This window comes from Strix uralensis, chromosome 2 (genome assembly GCF_047716275.1).
Source record: "Strix uralensis isolate ZFMK-TIS-50842 chromosome 2, bStrUra1, whole genome shotgun sequence".
Taxonomy (NCBI): domain Eukaryota; kingdom Metazoa; phylum Chordata; class Aves; order Strigiformes; family Strigidae; genus Strix; species Strix uralensis.
In genome coordinates, this window is record NC_133973.1 from 5,907,990 (window position 1) to 5,930,336 (window position 22,347).

Here is a 22,347-nt window from a genome sequence, read left to right on the forward strand (position 1 = left end):
GTTTTAGTATAAAATCATTGTTGATGGTTGCATTTGTCATCAGTGACTGCACATGCGGTAACTGTGACTGCATGTGTTATGTGTGTTCTGGGTGTACAGATATACATGGAGCAAATACTGTGTTAAATATTAATATCTGAAGGCTGAGAAAAAAAGAGATTAAAAATGGCTGAGTTAAAGCTACTTGCTTAGTTGCTTTTGTAAGAGAGAGTATGTTAGACTACCATCTGTGCCCAGTGCATACAGATGGCCAGCAAATGGTATAATTTGCATAGTCCTTTGAAAAGGCAGTAAATTTAATAAAATGCAGTTGTGTTATTGGGGTTTTTTAATCTATATCTCTATATTTTGTTGTGCCGGCTCTTGGTTATGTTAAAGTGACTTTCTGACTTTCGGATGTTCCAAAATACACAGCCCTCTCGTTTGTGGCTCAGATTAGTTTTCCATAACCTCCAGTATACATTAGGACAAGAGTATTATTCTGTCCCATCTTATTCTCTGCAGCTTTTTACCAGATGTGTTTCTAAATAAGCTTTACAGATATGCTTCTCCTTCTATTCCCATATTTATCATGCTTTTGACTAAACTTGTGTCTGCAGCTGTAAATTTCTCTGAAACAGCCCCTGTGAATATAATCAATACACTCTTCACTCACTCCTACAGGTTTCAGTTTTCACTCGTTGCCTTTCTTGGTTTTATTTGTATGTGTCAGTGAGTTTGCTGAGGTTTAGGACTACCCCAAAAAAAAGAGGAAGCCCACTGTAAATGCAAACTCTTAATGTTGTTTGTTACTACCACAAGAAGTACAACCTCAAAATACAGGTCTTTCAGGGACCTTTTACAGACTAGTAACTGTCTCCTTTTTTGGAGGTGAATTTAGAGCTAGGTGGTTTCTGTTAATTATTATATATGTGTGTGTGTGTGCATATGCAAATGGAAATTGAAAATAATTGATATTCCACAAATAGAATATGAAATTATTCACCTACGTGTTATTTGTGAAACATTGCTAGAGTCATTACCTCTGAGTATCTGCTTTTCACAATTTGTTATTTCAGGTTTAGGGTTGATTGAGTTCAATCACATGGTGATTGTATTTGCATTCTGTTTCTGGAACAGATGATTCCCAAAATGACAAAGATCTTGGAAGGCAGGCTCACAAAGAGATGAAAATATATAACCCTGTGAGCGCTGGTAATGCTTGTGGTATCTACAAATATTTTGGGAAATAAAATAGCTTCTAAATTCATAGGAATAAAAAAAATTGTGAATAGTGTTGATATGAATTTGCATTTTACTTGAATAAATGGTCATGTTTTTCAAGCATTCATTCAGCTATCCAGATGTAGTCTATATATATAGAGACTTGCCATTAAATACAAGCTATCTCTAAGTGCTTTAACCTAGAAGAAATCAAAGTTGCCAAAAGCAGATTTTTCAGCCTATATATATCATAATGGATATTTAGTTGTTCCTGAGATTAACTCTTACATAATTTATATGCATGAACAGAGAAATCTATGTCAAGAAAAAGAAACAAGGCAAAGGTCATTGATAAGCATGAGCTTTCAATCTACAGTGCCAAAAAAGTTCATCTGTATCTATAAACCACATCACATTTATCATCCTAAGAGAGCAGCCAAGCACAGCAGTATTTCACCTTCTCATAGTGGAGGGGAAAAAAGGAAGAGCTCTTTATATAAACAGCTGAATGAACTCCACACATAATCAGCTCATTGTAAAACTGAATCCTTCTATGCTTAAAACAAAACCCACTAAGGTATGTTTAATGAAGCAGAGTCCAGTGAATCCACAGCAAACAGAAGGCCATAAAGCTAGGATTAATTTGCATGTACTTTTTAAGGAATTTGGTGAGCTCAACTACATATAGTTAACAGAATGAGGCTTGGTAGGGGGAGTTTATTTTTTGCGAAGCAATGGAAAAGTCTCAAAAACCATTAAACAATATGATTTCCCTATTTGTTAAGGTAATTATGAGGTGTACACACGCATGTATTAAAAAACTATATTGAATTTAAGGAATAATGAAATGCTGTATACATTTTTACATTGTATTAAAGAAACCATTACCAAGATGATGTGTAGCTCCATTCTTGATATTGAAAGAAGTTGAGCACACATTCTAGAACATGTATAAAAAAACCAGAACTATTCAAGAGCTAACAAAATTGCTCTGTGACATGAAAATAAAGGACCTCAGGTTATTTTGGTTTTATTTAGGCAGAAGATGGATAAGATACATCTCAATAAGTTTCAAAACAGGAAATTTCTGCTAATAGAATGATATTTAATTTAGCACAGAAAGACACAATGAGATCCAAAGGCTTAAAACTGAAGCTAAATGTATTGATTCTACATGTAGTATGACATTCTTAATAGTGAAGATAACTAAACACTGGAGCAATATACTTCAGAAATCATGAAGATACAATATCCCATGGAAAGAGAGAAAAAATCAGTTTGAAGCCCATTTGATGTACAAAACCGAAAACTGTGGCATTTATTTGTACCAGAATATGCATTCTCCTTAGTAGACAGAAAATTAGTGTGTGTGAGACTTACAGAAATTCCACAAAGGAACTGTAAAACTATGTATTCCAGGAACTGAAAGTGGCTATGTTCAGAATATGCAAATCTAGATGATAAAGATGATGTTTTCATAATTGTTATCTTTTGATAAAATCCATCCTGTGACACAGATACAACTGACTAACCTTCTGGTTGGTTTAGCTGGTTAGTGGTGTGGTTGAATTCTTCAACCATTCTATTACTTAATTATTTTGTTAAATGCATTGGTGCTTTTTTAACTGATAAATCACTTGACTCAGTGGAATAGGTCTTCTGCAAGAAAAAGCTGTCCTATATTCAAGTTACACACTAAATCAGTTTTACAGTTGGTTTATATAATGGAGTAACACCAGCCCACAAGCATCTGCTCTTAGGGTGCTGCATATTCCTACTCAAACATGTACCAGCCAGTGTAGATCAGATGACAGGACTCCTTCAAGCAGCAATGCTACTCCTGCAGCACCCCACAATTCCCAAATATTTTAAAGGAGAGGCTATAAATGAGGATTGCCCATTTCTATGTGTGTCTTTTAATAAAACAGTGGATGCGAGACCATGATTCCTGCTTAATATATAACCCCATACTTTAGTGTTCATTTCTGAACATGGATTTCTTTTAGTCGTGGAAGAAGTTATTTAAGTAGTCAAAAAAATTTAGAGCTGCTTATTTACATAGCTGGGTGTCATTTTCTTCCATGGAAGAGTTTTGGTTTTGAAAAAGGTGCCATATGTAATTTAACAGTTTTTACTTGTCGGGGGATATTTGTTAGCTGCTTGGCATGCCTTGGCAGGAGGTCTTTTATGATACCGTGTCTTCAGTTACTCTGCCTTGCAAGGAGGAACAAATCAGACTGCAGTCCTTGTTATTGCAAAAAGATTTAATCTGACACTACTAAAGAATCACCCATCTTAATGAAGAAAAACATGTCTTATCTCTGGACCTTCTGGTCCTAAGAAATTAAATACCTGTCCAGGAATCAGCTCTAAAGTATCTGCACTTCTCAGTGAACACACAATACTTTCAAGTCTTTGAATTCCACTAGTACTAACCTCTGAGAAGAACGAGAGACATCAGGTCTATATGTATCATATAGTTAAAATGAGTCATGGAATAAGAAAGGTGGCGGATGCTGTGGAAAGTTTGGTCATAGATCAGGCTTATGAGAAGGTTTGCCCGTACCTCTCCTACGTACGTAATCATTCACTGGCAGCTTTGGTTTCCAGTAAAGCATGCACATATGCATGTGCTCTGACATCAGGCTTTCAAAATACAGTGAGTATGGATATGACATGAGAATATCAGATATATACTAACTGAGCAAAAGGATTTGGGGGAACAATCTGAATCAGGTTGTAATCTTGGGAAATAGAAATTTTCTTCAACTTGTGATGGAATGGCCCAAGACACGAGAGTGTAAATTCTTTATTAATAGTGTATTATGCTGTTGTGGAAGTCCGCATCTTGGAAGCTGAGTTCAGGTACTTAAAATTAGACATCATAACAAATAGTAAGCTTTGGAATAACAGTATGTTGAAATACTCTATGAAAAATTGTTACATACAAGTGAATACAGAGCAAAATATCCTATTTCACACATACAGATCTTAAAACCAGAATTAAATGTTTTCAGAAAGAACATTTTTCTGCTAGAATGTTATTACTGTCACACTTTCACTGCTTGATGCACATAATTCTGATTCTACTTGTCTCACTCTAGATCCCAACAGACATCCAGACTTAGTTTTCATCTTTTTCCCTTTTATGTATAAATTAGGATCATCTGGCATGTCTGTGAAGGCCCCTGAGAGATCCAACATACTGGTAAGAGAGAGAAGATAGTGACTGGCTTTTATCCTTGAAACCCATGTTGTCTACTTTGAGGTATTCAGATGTATCTGTATTAGTCCTCCCTTTTAATATCTTCAGAGATATTCTGCTCTCCCTAACAGCAGAGTCATTATATAATAAAAAGGCAAAAGTAAAAGAATAAATTCAGTCCAAAGCCTGTACTATAGCTGCTTCTCCTGTATGTCCTGGTAGAGTACACTGGTATGAAAAGATTTGATGAGGAAAGATTGTACTCCTCCATGCTTGGCAGCAAAGCACAGAATTTGCAGAAGATGGGCTAAGGTGCCAAGAACATGTGCCAAGTCATCATATCTCTTCAGCTCCTTCTGCTGGAAGGACCTCACCGCAGCTCCCAGAATGCTTGAAATCCACCATCAGTCAGTGATAATGCAGCTATTTAAACACCAGTCCTTACTTCAGGGCAACTGGCCAGACTGAAGCAGACGGCACAATTTCTCTCTTATTTTAGTAATTTGTGAAGTATTTCAGGGTGAACACTTATGCAAATAAAAGTGAATTATTGGAGAGTGCTTTGTTTGTTGGGGATACGCTGAATGAAATCATCTACTTTGTTAGGGTGTTTCCTAGAAAACTGACTTAGCATGATATTGATGCTGAAGGGTGACAGACACTTAATTCAGGGCAATGTTAGTGTAATTTTCATTAGGGACAATCATTAGATAGTGCCATGTATTTATACTGAACATAAAGCTCAAGTTAAAGGTAAAGCACTGATCCGTTAAAGTTTGTTATCAATTTGAAATCCCCAGTGGGTGGGTTGGTTGGTTGGTTGGTTGGTTTGGGCACTAGTTTTGCTTCCTCTCACCTTACAACAAGTAGTGGGAAACAATATAAAAAAAAGAGTGCCACAGAGCAGTTATTCAAAATGGTCAGAGGATTACCATCAACCCTTAAAAAGTATCCTGGACTACCATATATCTTTATTGTCCATTTTAAACAGGTTGTTTAAATGATGCACAATTTTTTATTATTTTATTGGTTATGATCGTGCTCAGGACTACAGTTTGGGAACAAGTGCAGGTTTTTTTCTCTACCTTGCTGTCCTGTAATGTAGTTATGATGTTTTATACACAGCTTTTCATCTGTAGATACCAGTACACTGAGCTCACTGTCAAAGGAGGTATTGTATTGTTTTGTACACCATCTCCAGCTTACAAATAGGGAAGTGGAGGCACAGGGAAGAAAAAATACTTTTGTTTTCCCTAAGGCTATCCAGTAGACCGGTTGGAAAAATCAGGAGTAGAGTTCAGGTCTCTCAAGGTCAGTGTCTCCATTAAACTGCTTGTTTAACAATTGGAAAAGTTGTAATCCTCAAATTTGCTGATCTATGGACTTTACTTCCCTGAGGCCAATTTTAGAATAGTTCACTGCAAGCCTCTTCACCTATGAAAGGGGAAGTAACGATTCTGACATTTGCCTGCAGTATAGGTGGACAGTTGTCATTTTTGTTCAGGGTTTTACAGTTTGCTAATACGATCATATATGACAAGTAGATAGGGCCCTATGTTGTAAAATCTTGTTTCTGATCATAATCTTGATGTTTTGAATACATATGAAGGTATTTCACCTGTTTCATACAACATGGTTGTTAATAATATATTTCATCTTCCTGTCTTCTTTTGTTTTACTTTTTATCTTTGGTAATTTTTGGGAACAGCAGTTTCTTGTTGAAGTCTCTGACTCAGATGGGAAAGACCATCCTCTCAGTTAGGGAGATGGCAATTCAGCATGGAGAGAAAAAGACATAAAGAGAACAGATAGAAAGCTGCATTCATGATGTATCTGGACAACAAGATACTGCTGCAAAGCAGGGTGTTGATGTTGATTCCAACTGAACTAGCTGGGTTGCCAGAAGCAGTGTAACTGTGGTTTCACTCAGACTGGGGATTGGACTGGGGGATGTAGTTCAGAGCTAGACTTGGGTAACTCTGCATGACACTGCATTGTACTTCTGTTGATGATACACAGAACAATAGTTACATGTGAGCTTTTATGTAAGTGTGAAATGACTTACTCTAAAAAGCATTTTCTCAGGTTTAAAAAAGAAAGCCTGCTACAGAGCTGTGTTACTGACCTTAGACCTAAATTATTAATTTTATAATGTCTTGATAAGTACAAAAATCTGATGCATTCTTGCATTATATGAACTAACAATGTGTAAAAAGAAATTTAAGATTCATCCTGCAGAATTTTCGTGTTAATTCATGTACTTTATTTCACAGGCAAAAAAACCAAGCAAGAACAGATCACTCACAATTGCACATGTTTCAGCCTGATGATGATGGTACTTTAATTAGAACAGTGGAAAGTCAGCATGAATTCTTTTGTTTTACAGAAAGCAAGAAGAATTGAGGTTAATTAAAGGTTAATTAGAGTCTAATTGGTAGTTCTTTTTTTTTTCCTCTTCTGGTGATAACAAGAATGTTAGAAGCCTTGACTCTGATGGCAACAGATTGGGCAGACCGGGTGTTGATTGCTACTGCCAGCATGAAAGTGGTGCTGCAGTTCTGCAGCTCCAGTTCTTAATCAATGAGGTAAGGACATATTTACTCAGATTATTCTGTATAAATTTAGTTGAATAAGTCAATTAGTGTATTGTAATTGAGTGATATAACTTTTCACATTGACAAATGGTGCCAACAAGTAAGTGACGTACATCCAGAGGATGTTCACCATATAGCCTTTTAGAAGACTATGGGACTGCACGCAGGGAAAAGTATTACCTTCATATACATCAGCATAAAGTACTGAACAAAAGGCAGTCAATATATGAATGTGAGCATGTAGATGTAAAATCCATTAAATTGCTAAATGTGCTGCACAGTCCTGTTTCAAATAGAAATTAATAAATGAGCTAAATCTTTCTGTGGAAATATATTGATGGCTATTGGCTGAAAACTCAATAGTTGGGGATATGCTACTACATGAAGCAAGGAAAAGAAATTGCAGGGGTCATCAATCAAGCCAGTATGCTTAGTCTTTGTAAATGGTTTGTCAAAATCAAGTTTAGATGACATGAAGAAAAAGCGACAGATTATAGCTTGCTCTGTGCAGAAATTCTCTGCAGATGGTAATAGAAAAGGAGACTTTCTGGAGCATATAAATCTGGTCTTTTTTTCTAGAACCTCATAACTTGTCCAAATTATAAGCTAGTCATAGTTCAGTTTTAATTAATTTTCTCTCATGATATAAGGAAGCATTTTCGACAGTTTTGAGTCCTCTTTCTAAGCATGGAGATCTTAGAGCTCCTCAAGGAAAGAGTTTTAGTTTTGTGGTTCTTAAACCTGAGAAATTTTTTTTTTTCCTACACCTATTTGGAGAAAGTACCCGAACCACAAAAACTGAGGAGGGAGGACTGAAACTTGAGAAACAATCAGTACAGTGGAATTCTTTAGAGGAAAGTGGGAATAAAAACAGGGAGGCCAAGGTTTGAATCAGCATTGTTTCTTTTCATTAGAGACCAGCAGAACTCCTAATACATAGAATTAATTAGATTTCTGGTGGAGATTGACATTGGTCCAAACTCTTTGGGAGATGAGATTTAAAGCACAAATTACACTGTATTAGAGAAGTTTCACCTTCAAAAATTGAATTTGCATGTGTCAACGTTGAAAAGAACAGTTGCTAGGATTAGGAAGGAAATCCAAGAAGCAAAAAGAGAAATTTACTGGTCAGTCATAGTTGTTACGAACTGATCTTTCAGTTACAACCTCGCCCTTGCTCGGAATAAAGCATTGCCTTCTGTTTGAACGATATCTAGTTCCTCTCTGCCATAGTAGTACGCAGGGCAGTATCTTTTGTACCTGATCTGAGGTGTAAATGTAGTAAACCACTGTAGCAGCAGTCCATTTTCACATGGCATCACTGTTCCATGGTGAGGAGAAAGACAGTAGGAAGGAGGTAGAATAAGTTCACTTCAAGCTGCCCAGGCAGGTAGAGGTCTGGACTTTGGAAGATGTCCATTTTAGGGGTACCAGAAGCAGAAACAATATTCAGAGTACTTCTGATCTGTGATAAAGAGTCTGTCCTTTTGTCTACAACTCTTAGTTCTTCCTAGGTCCTCTCCCCCTGTCCCTATTTTCTTATCTGCATCTTATTTTCACAGTTCTGGTTTTGAATTTCATGTTATCTTGATATGACTACTAAACCATGCTTGGTACTGTCAATTGTGTGTATGTGTGTGCACTAATCCCTTTATCCTTTAGTTATGTCCTTCACACTCACCTTTTTAAGTAAGTGTTGTCTGTTTTCCGTTTTGTTAATCTCTATGCTTATGTGGAAATACGTGAGAGTTCACATGTATAACCTTGGTACAAAGCTTTAATTTACATTTTAAATTGATGGGGTTCTAATTTTAGCTGATCTTGTACTAATTTACATTTACCGGATCAATTCAAATTGACTATTCTATCATAGAATTTTTTTTTTTCTAGAAGAAAGCAACCATTTTTCATAAACTGTAATGTTTTCTATGGGTAGATCATCAACAGTGAGGATCACTTAAGAATAAGACAGAATCTGCAGAAAAGTAATATATTGTGCTGTATTTTGTGTCTACTCTAGGGTGCTTTGGTCAGTGCAAGTGCAGATGATGCACTTCATTTGTGGAATCTTCGACAGAAACGACCAGCTATCCTACATTCTTTGAAATTTAACAGAGAAAGGTAAGACTATATGACACAAAATAAATATCTCATTAAAAAACATACAAACTTACTTTCCAGATTTCTAATAATACATGCTTATTAATTTGCCCTTCTAAAGGTGGCTATAGTTTTGTCTTGAAATTTTTTCTTCCATTGTTTGAGTCTTGTTTCCATAGAACAAAAACTTCACTTTCTGCAGCCTTCTCAGAACTAGAACAGTTTTGTCTGCTTTTTGTCAAAATGTTTTTTGTTTTATCTTCTATTTGCATGAACCAGTGTGAACAGTAGTGTGTTTGTTTTTCTTAAGTCCAGACTGTGACCTTTTGGCTAATCTGTTGTTAAGTATTAGCCAGAGTACTTCAGCTGGCTATATCAGGGAAATAATTACTTTCTTTACCATGAAAGGGTTTTACTTTTGTAAAATACTGGAAGTTTAGCAGACATAAATTGTGTATTTGGGAAACTATGGTAAATGTCAAGTGAATCAGAGACTGTTTTTCTAAATTTTGCTTTATCAGTACCTAATTGTAGAAATCCCTGCTGAAAATAGATTAAATGAGTGGTTGCAATTTTCAGACTTAAAGAGAAACTGAGTACTTTAATCTGTATTTAACCACCCAAGTAAAATCTGCTACGATATCATGGAGCTTGAATGCTACACTTTTATTTATATTAAGAAAAAGTTCCATGTTTCTACTATGGAATTAGGTCAGAAGACCAAGATTCAGTGCATAAATGCAGCAGTTGTTTTTTTTAAGTCCTTGAGCAATACAGTTACTCTGTACTTCAACTTTGGGATGAATTTTTTAAAATGTGAAAACATAGATATAATACATAGGATGGTTTTGACTGGAAGTTTAAGTGATATTGTAGTTCTCTTAGTATATACATTCAGCATTTATTAGGGTGCAGCAACTTCTTTTAGATATTTATATATTCGCTTGTGCAGTGGTCAAAAGTATCAGTACTTTACCAGAGCTGTGAAGTAACAGGCTCATCAAAGCTCTAGCTGGAGCAAATCTGATTATTATGGAAATAGACTTTTTCTTTGTTCGTTATTCAGATACATATCACATTTGCACTTAAATGTCACCAAGTTGCAAGTTTTGTCATGGGAAGTACTGCATAATAATTTAGAAAATATACATCCTGATTCCAAAGAGATTATAACCTATAGCACAGGTGTATCAAGTGGTTTGGGACTGCATGAGGGAAGATGAAAAATAAAAATTTTAAGTACGTGTGATAGCTGCTTCTGGACAGTAAGTCATCATTTTACACATGTTGAAATACTTGAATCTTGGTACTCTTACCAGGTAGGTACCTTATCCACAATTTGTCATTGATAAATCTAGATATTGTGGAAGTTATTCCAGTACATCTTGGTCTAGCTCTCCCAGCCAGCAACCTTCCATACAACCTAAGGAATCAATACTTATTAGAATGCAGTGTCTGTTCACCTGTTTGCCTGTCATTTCTCTTCAGAGACATTAGTGTGTTATCTTGGTCAGAATTTTATCAGATTTTCTTGATAAAATAAGCTCACACACATTTGAGCTTTGCTAAGAGCAAAACATTTATCATCTCATTTACCTAAATTGTCTTTTACTTCTGACAGCCTAAAACGTTGAGCAAAATATTTGGAAGGAAGTTATTTGCAATACTGGAAACCATTGCATAAAACCAAATTTTGTGTAATGACATTTTTGAACTGAGTTTTAAATAGGATCTGAGGATGTAGTTGTCTGTAACAAATGCATCGCTAGCTATACTTTCCTTTTATCAAAGTCTAGTAAGTTGTGAGTTAAAAATACTATTAGTTTTTTTCATGCATATTTTAAGTAACTGGTACAATCACTGCCATTTAAATAATTCTTATTAGCACATCAGAAGCTATGAGGCAGATATCCTGATACACTTCTATATAATATTGTCGAAGAACTAAGTCCAGTTTTAAATTAAAAAAGAGTTTTCAGTAAGTATGAAGAAATAACTTTGTAGGCAGTTCTCTTCTTCTCAGGGTTCTCTAGCACTACCCTGACTTTTCCGGGTTTTTCTTATTCAAGCACTTGGCTCCAGAATGAAATTTCTTCATTTTTGTTATATTTTCTTTTAACATACATAGAAATTAATTTCAAATTGTCTTTCAATTTTCTAAGCTTGATTGCACATTTAGTATCTAAAATTCAACGTAAGCCTCTGGGCAAGTAGCAAAAAAGTAAGGCTAAACCCCTAATTAACCCCCTCATTAATTTGGAACATTTCTCTGTATATATACCTAACAGATTTAAGTGTAAAAGAGAGCTTCCATTTTTTTCTGAACATATTTTTTGTGTTAGAGCACAGAAGTTATGAATTACATGATGCTCAGAGAAACAGCAAATAATGGTTGCCTTGGCTGTAAGAAATTTATGGCAAAATGGATGTAAGGGGAATTTGGGAAGCTGATAAAGCAATGAGATCAAAATTGATTTTCTTCCAGAAATTCAAACGGCTGTCTTCCAAAAATTAATGTCTTTTTCACTGTTGGAACAGTTAAAAATTTTTTTGTTTTCATCCTCTCCTCTCCTCTTGCAGGGGGAGGTTAAGGGGAAGCAAGATTCATACTGAAGAGAGAAAGATTCTTTCTTTTGTCTTGTTTTAAGTTTGTGACCCAATGAATGAGCTGGTTTTGATGTTTCTTAAATGGGGAGAAATGCTTGTTGGGAGAGAACAGGTTTTAAAATACTGATGCATGTTTTCAGGGAACAGTAAGGTATTGAAAAAGGCCGTACAGGGAAGTGTTTAGACAATCAAAGGCTAGTTCTTACAAGAACACCATTTATATTTAATTTAATTTTAGATTTGGGCAGCTTTTACAGAGCCAAACACATAATTATTCAGATGCATTTTACCTATGAAAGCAGAGCATGTGACTGCTTCAATTTTTCCTATTTGCGTGTCTCTCTTGAGGAATTATAAAAATTGTAATTTTATTCATACAGTACGTTTGTCTTCTTCATACACTGTTTGTTTTAGATTTTTCTGTCTGAAGAATTGGCAAATTTACTTCATGAAATGATGCAATACAAAGCACTTTTACTTAAAACTCTAATATTTTATCTGCTTGTGATGAAGATAATTGTATTAGTTCAAATTCTTGATTAATTTTACTTCAATAAATTAGCTTTCATGTAGAATGTAAGTTTATTCTGAGTTTTTAAAATATTTGATGCATGAACCATGCACCTGTTAGACTGTGTTAGATGGATGAATGCTACTTGAGCCTTTGGCTATTACTCAGTGCACCAGCCTCCATATTGTTGAACTGTTTAATTTGCAATTTTCTTCTGTTTCTTGACATTTAAGATTGCAGGATAATAGACTAAAATCTGCTCTTAGCAGTGTTTCTGTATATGTTTATGCAACTGCTTGAACCGAATTTCCACAGGCATTTATATACATATATCCCCCCTTTCTCTCCCACAAAAGTAAAAACATATTTGTTCTTTTCTTCAGATGTTGGTAACAACATAGATGTAAAGAGCAAAGAACTCCTCAATGCAGCACACTGGTTATCTTTCACTTACCATGTAGCATTCAGGATTAAGACACTGAATGGTTTATGAATAATAATTCACTTACAAAATGCACTTTTGTGGCCATTAAGCCATAGTTTGCAACCTCTCCAGATTTATTTTTTTCTTCTTCTGACCTATTGTTAAACTAATGCTGGTGCTACATTAACAATATTAAAATGTCTCTGATAATTCACTGCTCCTTTACTAAGTATCTCTTTGGAGCAGGTGCAGAAGGAACACTGAAGAGTGAAATGTAATGATAAACTGATATTTTGTTCTACAGTGGAACGCTCTGGACTTTTTACTAAATTATATGTTTTTGCCTTGTATCAAAATATAAGGTTATCATCTTAAATTTCTATTCCTGTAATTGGTATGTAATACAACGAATTAAAAACCTTCAAGAATATATAAATGTAAGAAATGTGTTTCAGTGCTCAGCCCCAGGTGTAATGCTAAGACAGTTACTCAAAGACATGCTTGACAGTAGCATATGGTTGATAATATATGATTTGCTGTTCCATTTACAAATAGCATGGACGGATAAAACTTTTTAACCTCTGGAAACACTCCATAAGAATGTCTTCAGTACTTTTGAAGGATAACATTATGGTGGTGTTCCTTATGTTAGTCCCTGCTTTTCCTTCTTTAATGTCATAGGAGATGTCGGATTCATGTTCAGTAGACATTTTAGGCAAAATAAATAACGCAGCTACTGGGACTAGACACTGTCTCTATCTGCTGCAAAGAACATCTGGATTAAGCTAAACCACCAAAAACTATTATAGGCCTTAATTATTTTTAATATAGTCAGAGCAGACTTCAGCTAGTATAGCTTTAAATATAGAACTGCTTACATAGTTTTCCTGTTTAAGGTTAGTTCAACTGGGATAGGAAAAACCAGCAAGGATTACAGTGTGAAATCCAGGTCCTTTAGGCCTGTGTGCACTAGTTTCACTTATGAACACAGTTCATCTCTGATTATTCTGAACCTGAGCTACTTCAGTTGTGTTGACTGACATGGGGGATAGCCCTCCTCTTTTTCTTCTTTCAGCTGGTGCTGACTGGCGTGTTACAAGTGAGCCGATGGCACTACGACAGTTTCTTCACTGACTTACACTCAGCATACATGAACACAGTGTACAAGTTCTGTTTGGTCTTCAAATCCATCTGCATGCACTGTGCACCGATGCCGTGACAGTACCATAAGTGCCCTTTTGCAGGGGGATAGCCAGGTGACAAGATATGTGTGACTGGCTTTGGTGCTCTGATCTGTAACACTTTCTTCAGTGTTAAGGGTATGCTGGCACAGAAGAGGAGACTTTCATGTGGGTGACTTTTAGAGCAATTCTCAGTTAGCTATAACTTAATGTTAGTTAGAAACTTGACTCCTACATCTGAGATTTTGCAGTATTTGAACAGGTGATTGAGAGTATTACTGCAGTGCTTGGAAGCAAAGAGAAAACCAGGTATTTTTGGATCTGGTGACTTTTCTTTTGTGTGTTGGTCTCTGTTCTTTCCTGAAAGTAGCTGTATCTTTGTCTGTCTTGCTGTTTCTTTGCAAGATTTTGTGTCCTGTGTTGTGTTTACCTCATCAAAATGACAGCAAGAGGCTATTGAATGAATACTGGTGACTGGCTGTGCAGTCTCAGCAGTACCTCTATCTGTTTACTTGTGTGTTAGGGACTTAGATTATCTGTCTCATTGGCTGTTCAAAGAACTGAATTCCTGTGATAGCTTGCCTGCTCATAAACGAGCCTCCTGGTTAATATTTTATAACTGCAAACTATGTGTTGTTTATGTACTTTCAAATTAGTCAGAGGTCTGTCATCAAGCATGAAAGTAGTTAATAGGTTCAGTGCAGTTGCACAGCCCTGCTATACCACAAAACAGATTCTGATTACATGGTGTGGTGCAGCATTTAGCTATTCTAAAGAACCACAAAATTCAAATACAAAACAATTATTTCACTATACAATCCTGCCACAGTTTATGGAAAGGATTTAAACTTTCTCAGGTTAATGATGGAAAAAACTGAGGAAAGCAAAAGAAGCCATGCTGCTAATTGGCATTCACTTCCACATCTTTAAGAAGTTTTTACAAAACTTCCTTGTGCAGTTGTTTGGGGTCTTTTGTCTTATTAAGTGTGTGTTGCCAAGTATGAAGACAGCACAGACCTCAAACATGTAAGATAAATACGTGTGGCATGGTCTTGCATCAGTGTTTGTCACTTTTGAAAGAATGATGCTCAGGGATATCAATAACCAATTAATGGTGTTTGCATGCAATTATTGAGCTTGGAAAGATTCCTGAAGCTCATAAAGAACACCTCTGGTCTGTAGGGCTGTGCCTTAGTACTGCAGGGCAGGAAAGTGAACTTTGTCAAATGTTGCTTCAGAAAGAGAAAAGACTGGATACAAAGTTTCTCCAGTAAGACTGACCCAAATCATGTTCATGTAGTTACCACACACATCTGCCTTCTCTGTTTAAAAAAAAAAAAAAAAATTACATTACATTCTCTTTTCAGATCTTACATCATGTAACAGAAAATTTCATAGTACACTTGACATGTAGGATCATGAGAGCCCTAAGCTTGTTCTGCAAAGGTGGTATACAACATAGTTGAAATGACGAATGTCTTGGTCATAAAAAGAAGTCTAGCACAAACATTTTGGTTTTTTTCTTCAACACACATTAGCTAAACAATCAACAAAGCAAAAATATGAAGCATAGATTAGCTTGTTGATACAAAGGAACAGCAGGTTTGATTTGATAGATTTATGAGATTAGGCAATTCCACTAAAGTAGAATGAAAATTCATGTGATCCCTAAGATTTTCTTTTTTATAGATCTTAAATATGTGGGCCTTCTAGTGGCATGGAGCTGAAGGGACCTCCTAAGCCTAGTTCCCTGCAGTTGCAGACCAGACAACTATATACTTCCTTTTCTATAATGAACAAGCTATGTTTTGCACCAAGAGATGCTGATGCCTTATGATCTCAGTTGATTTCCAAAGGGCTTGGTAATCAAAATGCTATTTATTAGGGTTAGCACTATAAAGAATGAGAGAATGGTATAGGTAATATTACATCCCTGTAGATGCTGGGAACCCCGAGTTGTGCATCATCAAGCAGACCCCATCCATAGATAGGGTGATGCCATTTTGGTCATTCAAGTTATTACAGGATTTTCTTAGAAGAAAACAACTGTATTCATTATTTCTAGTATGAAACAGAAAGGGTGTTCACACTAAAACTTTCTGCTGCACTGTTAGGTAAAGGCAGGGCCACACAGGTGGTGCAGTCACCAAGTGGGAGCTGCCTGCAGGCTCCTCTGTTAAGATGAGCTGGCTGCGTTTACCCTGCGGCCGAGGGGTACGAGCAGCACAACCCAGCCCGAAGGCCGTGCTGGTCTTGCAGCCCAGCGCAGCACAGGCTGGTGCCCACTCAGGTGAACTGCTGTGGGGATCACTAACTCCTCTACATGCAACCATCTGCCAGTCAGGATCGTGACACTGGTATATAACTATTCAAGCTAAAGTTCACTACTCCTCCTATTAAGGAAAATCGCTCCATGCTAATTTCAACCTTCTGATGGCAAGAAACCTTCCAGCTTCCAGAATAAATTTATTTTTATGGCTCTTTTATTCCCATTTATTGTGTCATGAATTTTAAATATTTTGTATCTTCTTTGTAGTTAAACATTCATATCCATTCACAACCTGATTTTTTTCTTCTTCTTTTTTTTTTTTTTTTGCTACAAAAATCAAGATTCTGTGTTTTTCCTTTATAAATTTGTGTCTTCATTCCCTTTTCTTTGGCCTTTCTTCTCATATCAATTCTCTCTGATGTGATGATTAGACAAGGAAACATTCTAGGTAGGGTCCCATCTGTGCTGTGGACACTGACATTACCATTTTCTTTTGTAATCTCTGCAGGAATATGTTCACTGATGCATACTGTAATAACATCTTCCTTTTACATGGCTTCATCTTATCAGTGCTTGTGGTCTTGCTGTGATTGACTAATACACCCATTACACTTCTTCACTGTTGTATATCTAGCAGGGAATGTGCTGCTTTTCAGTGCAAGCCTTTAAGAGTGGAAGCAAAGCAAGACAAGCAAAATTGAAATTATCTTTTTCCATCACTTCTGATTCATAAGCTTCAACCCTAAAGTGGAAGTTGTTATTCTTTAAAGTTTGAGGCCTTGCCCTTTGCATTTTAAATTTCATTCAATTTCTTGTACTCTGCTTGTGCAGATTGTCCTACCTCTGTGTCGTGGTTTGAGCCCGGAAGGCAACTGAGCATCACGCAGCCACTCGTTCACCCCTTCCCCCTCAGGAATGGGAAGGAGAATATACAACAAAAGGGTTGGGAATTGAGATAAGGACAGGGAGGGATGATTCATGCATTATGGTCATGGGCAAAAGACAGACTCATTAGGGGAAGAAAAAGAACATTAATTTAATTCAAACACCACCACCACTTAACAAACAGAGTAGGACAGTGAGAAATATAACCACCTCTTAAAAACACCTTCCCTACATCCCTCCCTTCCTCCCAGGCCCAGCTTTGCTCTCAATTTCCCAACCTTCTCCCCAACAGCAGCACAGTGAGGCAGGGGATGGGGGTTGCAGTCAGTTCCACTGCTCCTTCCTTCACAGGGGGAGGACTCCTCTCATTCTCCTCTGCTCCAGCATGGGGTCCTTCTCATGGGAGACAGTCCTCCATGAACTTTCTCCAACATGAGTCCCTCCCACAGGCTACAGCCCTTCCCAAGATGCGCTGGTGTGGTCCCTCCCACATGTTGCAGTTCTCCCAGTGCTGAACGACAACAGCGGGCGCTTCCCACAGAAACCTGGCTTTCTTCAGGTGCAGCCACCTGCTCCAGCATGGGGTTCTCCACGAGCTGCAGGTCGGCATCTGCTCCACTGGTGACCTCCATGGTGGCAGGGGCACACCAAGGGCTGCAGGGGAGTCTCTGCACCGGCGCACCTCCCACCTTCCTCCTTCTTTCTTCCACTGACCTCAGTGTTTGCAGAGGTGTCCTGCTCACAACTCCTCCTCACAACTCCAACTCCCCCTCCCAGATTCCCCTTCTTAAATATGTTATCGCAGAGGCACAGCCACCATTGCTGATTGGCCCAGGCTTGGTGCAAAGGCGGGTCTGACTTGGAGCCAGGGGAGATTTTGAGAAGCTTCTCACAGGGGCCACTGCTGTAGCCCCCTCCCCACTACCAAAAACCCCACCACACACACAAACCCAACACACTCTGTAATACTGGTCCCTAAGATATTTCATTAGTATTAGTACCAAGATCACTCATGAAATTATAAGATCAGCTGTAAAACTAATACTTGAGAATCCCGCAAATATCGAGTAAAATATTTCCTTTTTCAGTAAAATCAGCTGGAAAATATACATTTAACATAGAATTTTATAGTGATGGGTTTTGTAAATGTGGTGTTTAATTTTGACATACGCTAGATTTCCTACAATTGGAATATTCTGTAATAGTCTACCTTTGGTAAACCTACCTTCCCCGTTTTACTATAACTTTTCAAAATTTGTGCTTTTGAAACTCAAAACCTTGGTTAGTGTATATTTTTAAGTATATTTGAGCAAGTAGTAATAACATTATGGTCACAACGTCATGGATGACAACATGGCTTAACTTTATTTCTATCGGTTTTAATTTTTTATGCTTACCTTCTTGGGTAACCTTGGGATTTTTAATGCAATCTGACTCAGTGCCACTGCAGAGAAAGGGCTGCAAGAAATTAAGCTGGCTGGTTTAAAACTAGTTTGGTTTCTCTATGCTTAAACACCAGAGTAGACGTTACTCTAAAATAATGTCACCTTTTATTGATTCATTGACTGGTTACTAGAGAAATCTGTTGGTTGCCATTTCCAGGAATATCAAGGGCCTACAGTGATTAGCAATACTTCTTTTCTAATCTGTACATGATGCAGTAAACTCTTTACTAATTACAGAAATTCTGGTCATATTTTTCATTCTAGAACATTAAAAAGATCTCTCTTTATATCCAGATCCAACACTGAATTTAAGAATCTCTCTGTTCTTTTTCTAATGGTGACTTTCACAGTCTTTCCCCAAAGTAATTTATAGTCCACCAGTGCTTCTGCACCAGTATTCTGCCAATATTATTATTTTCACTTTCATTTAAATTAAAAATATCCTTAAGTGCATTATGCCACAGTGTTTTTTATACCTGTTTGCTAAACAACTTCTCTGAAGTCAAATGGAGCCGTTTAAGGTATTTAAGATCTATTTTTACACAGCTCTGTACATCAAGGTTCTATTTCCATAATGAGACTTTAAAATATGCAATAATAACATTAGCACAGTATATAGTAATTTGATTGTTGATAATTACTCAGAAAAGTCTCAAAACGGCAAATACAGTTACCATGTTACACTGGTTACATACGTATCTTCATTTTAAAAGCATCTATCCAGGACTTAAGAAAATGTGTCAAAGTATGATGAATAATTCAGCAAATGTTTTTCTATTTCATGGTTATCAATCAATTGCAAGTCAATTCACTTTTTCCTCACATTGGTGCATTAAAAGCAGGTTAACAGAAAATTACTGATATACTATATATGAATTACTCTTAGAGATAACAGCTGTATTAATAGCACAAGGACCAAAAAAGCTGAAAGATGTCTTACAGCCGATCACTTCTACTTTTCCCCTATTGCTAAAACTGTAGCAGACAGCCTCGCTTTCCCCGATCCAACCCTGAGCTGTTCTTTTGACTTATTACTTTATTTAAAGCTTTTTACATTAAATATTTTGACAAATACAAAAGAGTCTTGGGATTTGATTTGAGACTGTGGAGAGCATATCAAGTGAAGATTTCTAAACGTGAATTTTCTTAATTCTGAAACTCCAGAAGCACTGTTTCTAGCTCGTAGTATGCCAAATGTTGTGGCTATAAATACAGCATAGTTAAAATGTTAATGAAATAAAAAGCAGTTAATGAAATAACTTTATAAATTTTCTCTATGTGTATGCATGTGTGTGAATGCACATATGTGTGTGTGGTGTGTACATGTGCATACACACACATGTATGAAATCATCATGATCCACAGAACTGCTAGAGAAAAATACACACCTAACACAATTACCTGAGGACTTAACAACAGTAGAGGGACTAGAAGGCCCTCTGGCCTGACAAATCCTCTATTCCAATTTACCTCTTCCTCTGTGTCACTCTGGCTATTGTTCCTTCTATTATTTTCATGAGAAAACAGGTATCTCTTCAAAATTCTATTTTGCAAAGCATCTTTGTGAAGTTCTGGTTTTAATTCAGTAGGGAAGAAAAACATGTTCTGAATTATTTAATTTTTATGTCACCTGGACACCTCCGATTGTCTGCCTAACAACAACAACTTACGTGTTGGTTTCTTTCCGCAGAAAAAAATCCTTTGGCTCTTAGCAGTAGACATAATGTAGCTATATGCTGCAAAACTTTAGATCATACGTTGAGCAGTGTGTTTGTTGTTTCTAATGCTTTGTAGAAAATAAAGCATGTTTGTCAGTAGATTTCTGCTTTTTTGAGAAAACACAGGGTAACATGTTATGTTGTTTTCACATAGCAGCTGTGTTGCCAAACTGCTCTAAGGCCAGGTTTGGATAGCAAAATTTAAAATAAATACACAAATCCATACATTGAACAACTGTGTTTCATGGCCTTAGTCATAACAAATGAGAGATGTCCAATACTGTAATACAAAAATGCTTCTAATAGTTGTATTAGACCTGAGCAAAAAAAGATGTCCTTTACAGTTTAAACAAGGTCAGACAGCATAAACAGTCTACGTTATCAGTTGGAATTTTCAGCTTGCTGCATTTACAGTACACTTACAGGAACTCTGGATTTATTTTTTGACGTTTTCATATTTGAGTTTTAAGATATCTTTCATAGTCCAGTTCAGATATATCCTTTGACCTTTGTTACATTAGATTTCCAGTTATATCTTAAAGCAGTGAAGAATATGCACCCATTCTGTTGCAGTAAGTCATTTGGTTCTTGGAAACCACACCACCCCTTCCCTGCCCGGGCATATGTCAGCTTCAAGGAGAATCCAATGCAATGATTTAGGATACTTTTCCTTCTGCCACAATAAACTCTGGGCGTTTCTCCAGTAAATCAGAAATAGAGCTAGTAATGTCAGTGCTGAGATTATCTCGTTAAACAGTACATGAGCAGGAAGAGGAGAGACTACAGATTGCAGAAAAACAAGGACCGTTAATCACAGAGTCCCTGTCTACTGAAGCATAACAAATGAGAACAGCTGGTCTCCAATAAGTCTACATGATTTTAATTGATGGAAGCCGTTAAGAAAAAAACATGTGTATACATAGAAGTATACACATGTAAAAATGCAATTTTTTTTACTTTGAAGTCAATTTCAGTATTCCAATCTTATCCTGATTGTAGAGTCATTCAAAGTAACTTGATCGATATTGCTGTAAAATAGGTTTTAAACTCATTATAGTAAGAATGTATGATAAACACAGATTTGTGTATGTTGTGGCAAGCAGGGAATGAAATACTAGCATATCTTTAGTTTACTTTTCTAAGAGCTATGTAAAGTCAAGCTGGTTAGCAAAAGCCAAGTTTCAACCTTTCATCTTTGAGCGAAGACCCAATTTACTTTTTTGAAACTATGAGATTGGGAAGCAAAAACTGCATTTTTAATTTAAAGCTTCAGTGTTGGGTGAAAGGATGAGAGAAACTCTACCCTTAGGTGTTTAGGTTTTGGTTTTGTTTGTTTTTTTTTTTTTTAATGTAGCTGCTACAAAATCAATGAAAGAAATAAATCAAAAACTTTCCCTTTTGAGAACACCATCTCCCTCTTCCATCCTTTGGTTTTTGGCTTTCTTTTATTGCTAAGAAACTCAGTGGCTCTTATTGTGATCTGTATTGCCCATCACTATAATTGGTATTACAACTCTATTTTTACTTAACCTTCAAAGAAATTAATGGAGAACAAGTGAAGTACTACAAATAAGAAATAATGATTTCACAAGCCAGTAGACAGGAGAGTCATGTACGTTGTCTTTCAGCTAAAGATGAAAGCAAGAGTCTGTTTGCCAATCCTGTTTCATTAATTTGCTCACTTCACCGATTTTGTGGAACTTTTATTCTCATTTTTGTTGTCTAATGAGCTTGAGTTGGCATCAGAAACAAATTGGAAGTATGATGGCTTCTTCCAGCATCTTTTTCTATTTAAGAAAGCAGGTTTCCATGTAATTTCCATGTCTTTTTTTCTTGGGTCCCAGTCTGCACGTTACACCTGTTCAATCCACTGCATTACTGTTGTGTAATACTAAAGTTCTAGCCAGGGAAAGTATGCCACTGTTATTGTCAGTGACCCTGGTCCTACATGTAAGACACCCCAATGAATTTACAGTCAAAAGCATAAAAGGGAGTTGACAAAAGAGGGTGTCTCTTTGCTCTGCATTTGTCCAAGAGAAAAGTGTCATGGATGAAAATATGGACATGGTAATGATTTAGCAGCAAATCAAGATTTGTGAATGACTAGAAGAACTTAATCATTAGCCAATTTAAGCATTTACAAAATTATTCAGTAAAATACGCCATGATTAAAATAATGACTTAACTACAGGTTTGAAAATGACA

The 22,347-nt window shown here is 36.5% G+C and overlaps 1 protein-coding gene across 2 annotated transcripts in view; it reads left to right on the forward strand.

The window, feature by feature from the left end:
• The window catches only part of STXBP5L (syntaxin binding protein 5L), a 219,599-nt gene that overhangs the window by 71,003 nt on the left and 126,249 nt on the right, over positions 1-22,347 (forward strand). For both annotated transcript variants that reach the window (XM_074853538.1, XM_074853547.1), the window contains exons 3-4: positions 6,912-6,993; positions 9,023-9,123. In XM_074853538.1, coding sequence (XP_074709639.1) covers positions 6,912-6,993; positions 9,023-9,123 — 183 coding nt within the window. The remainder of the gene's footprint in view (positions 1-6,911; positions 6,994-9,022; positions 9,124-22,347) is intronic.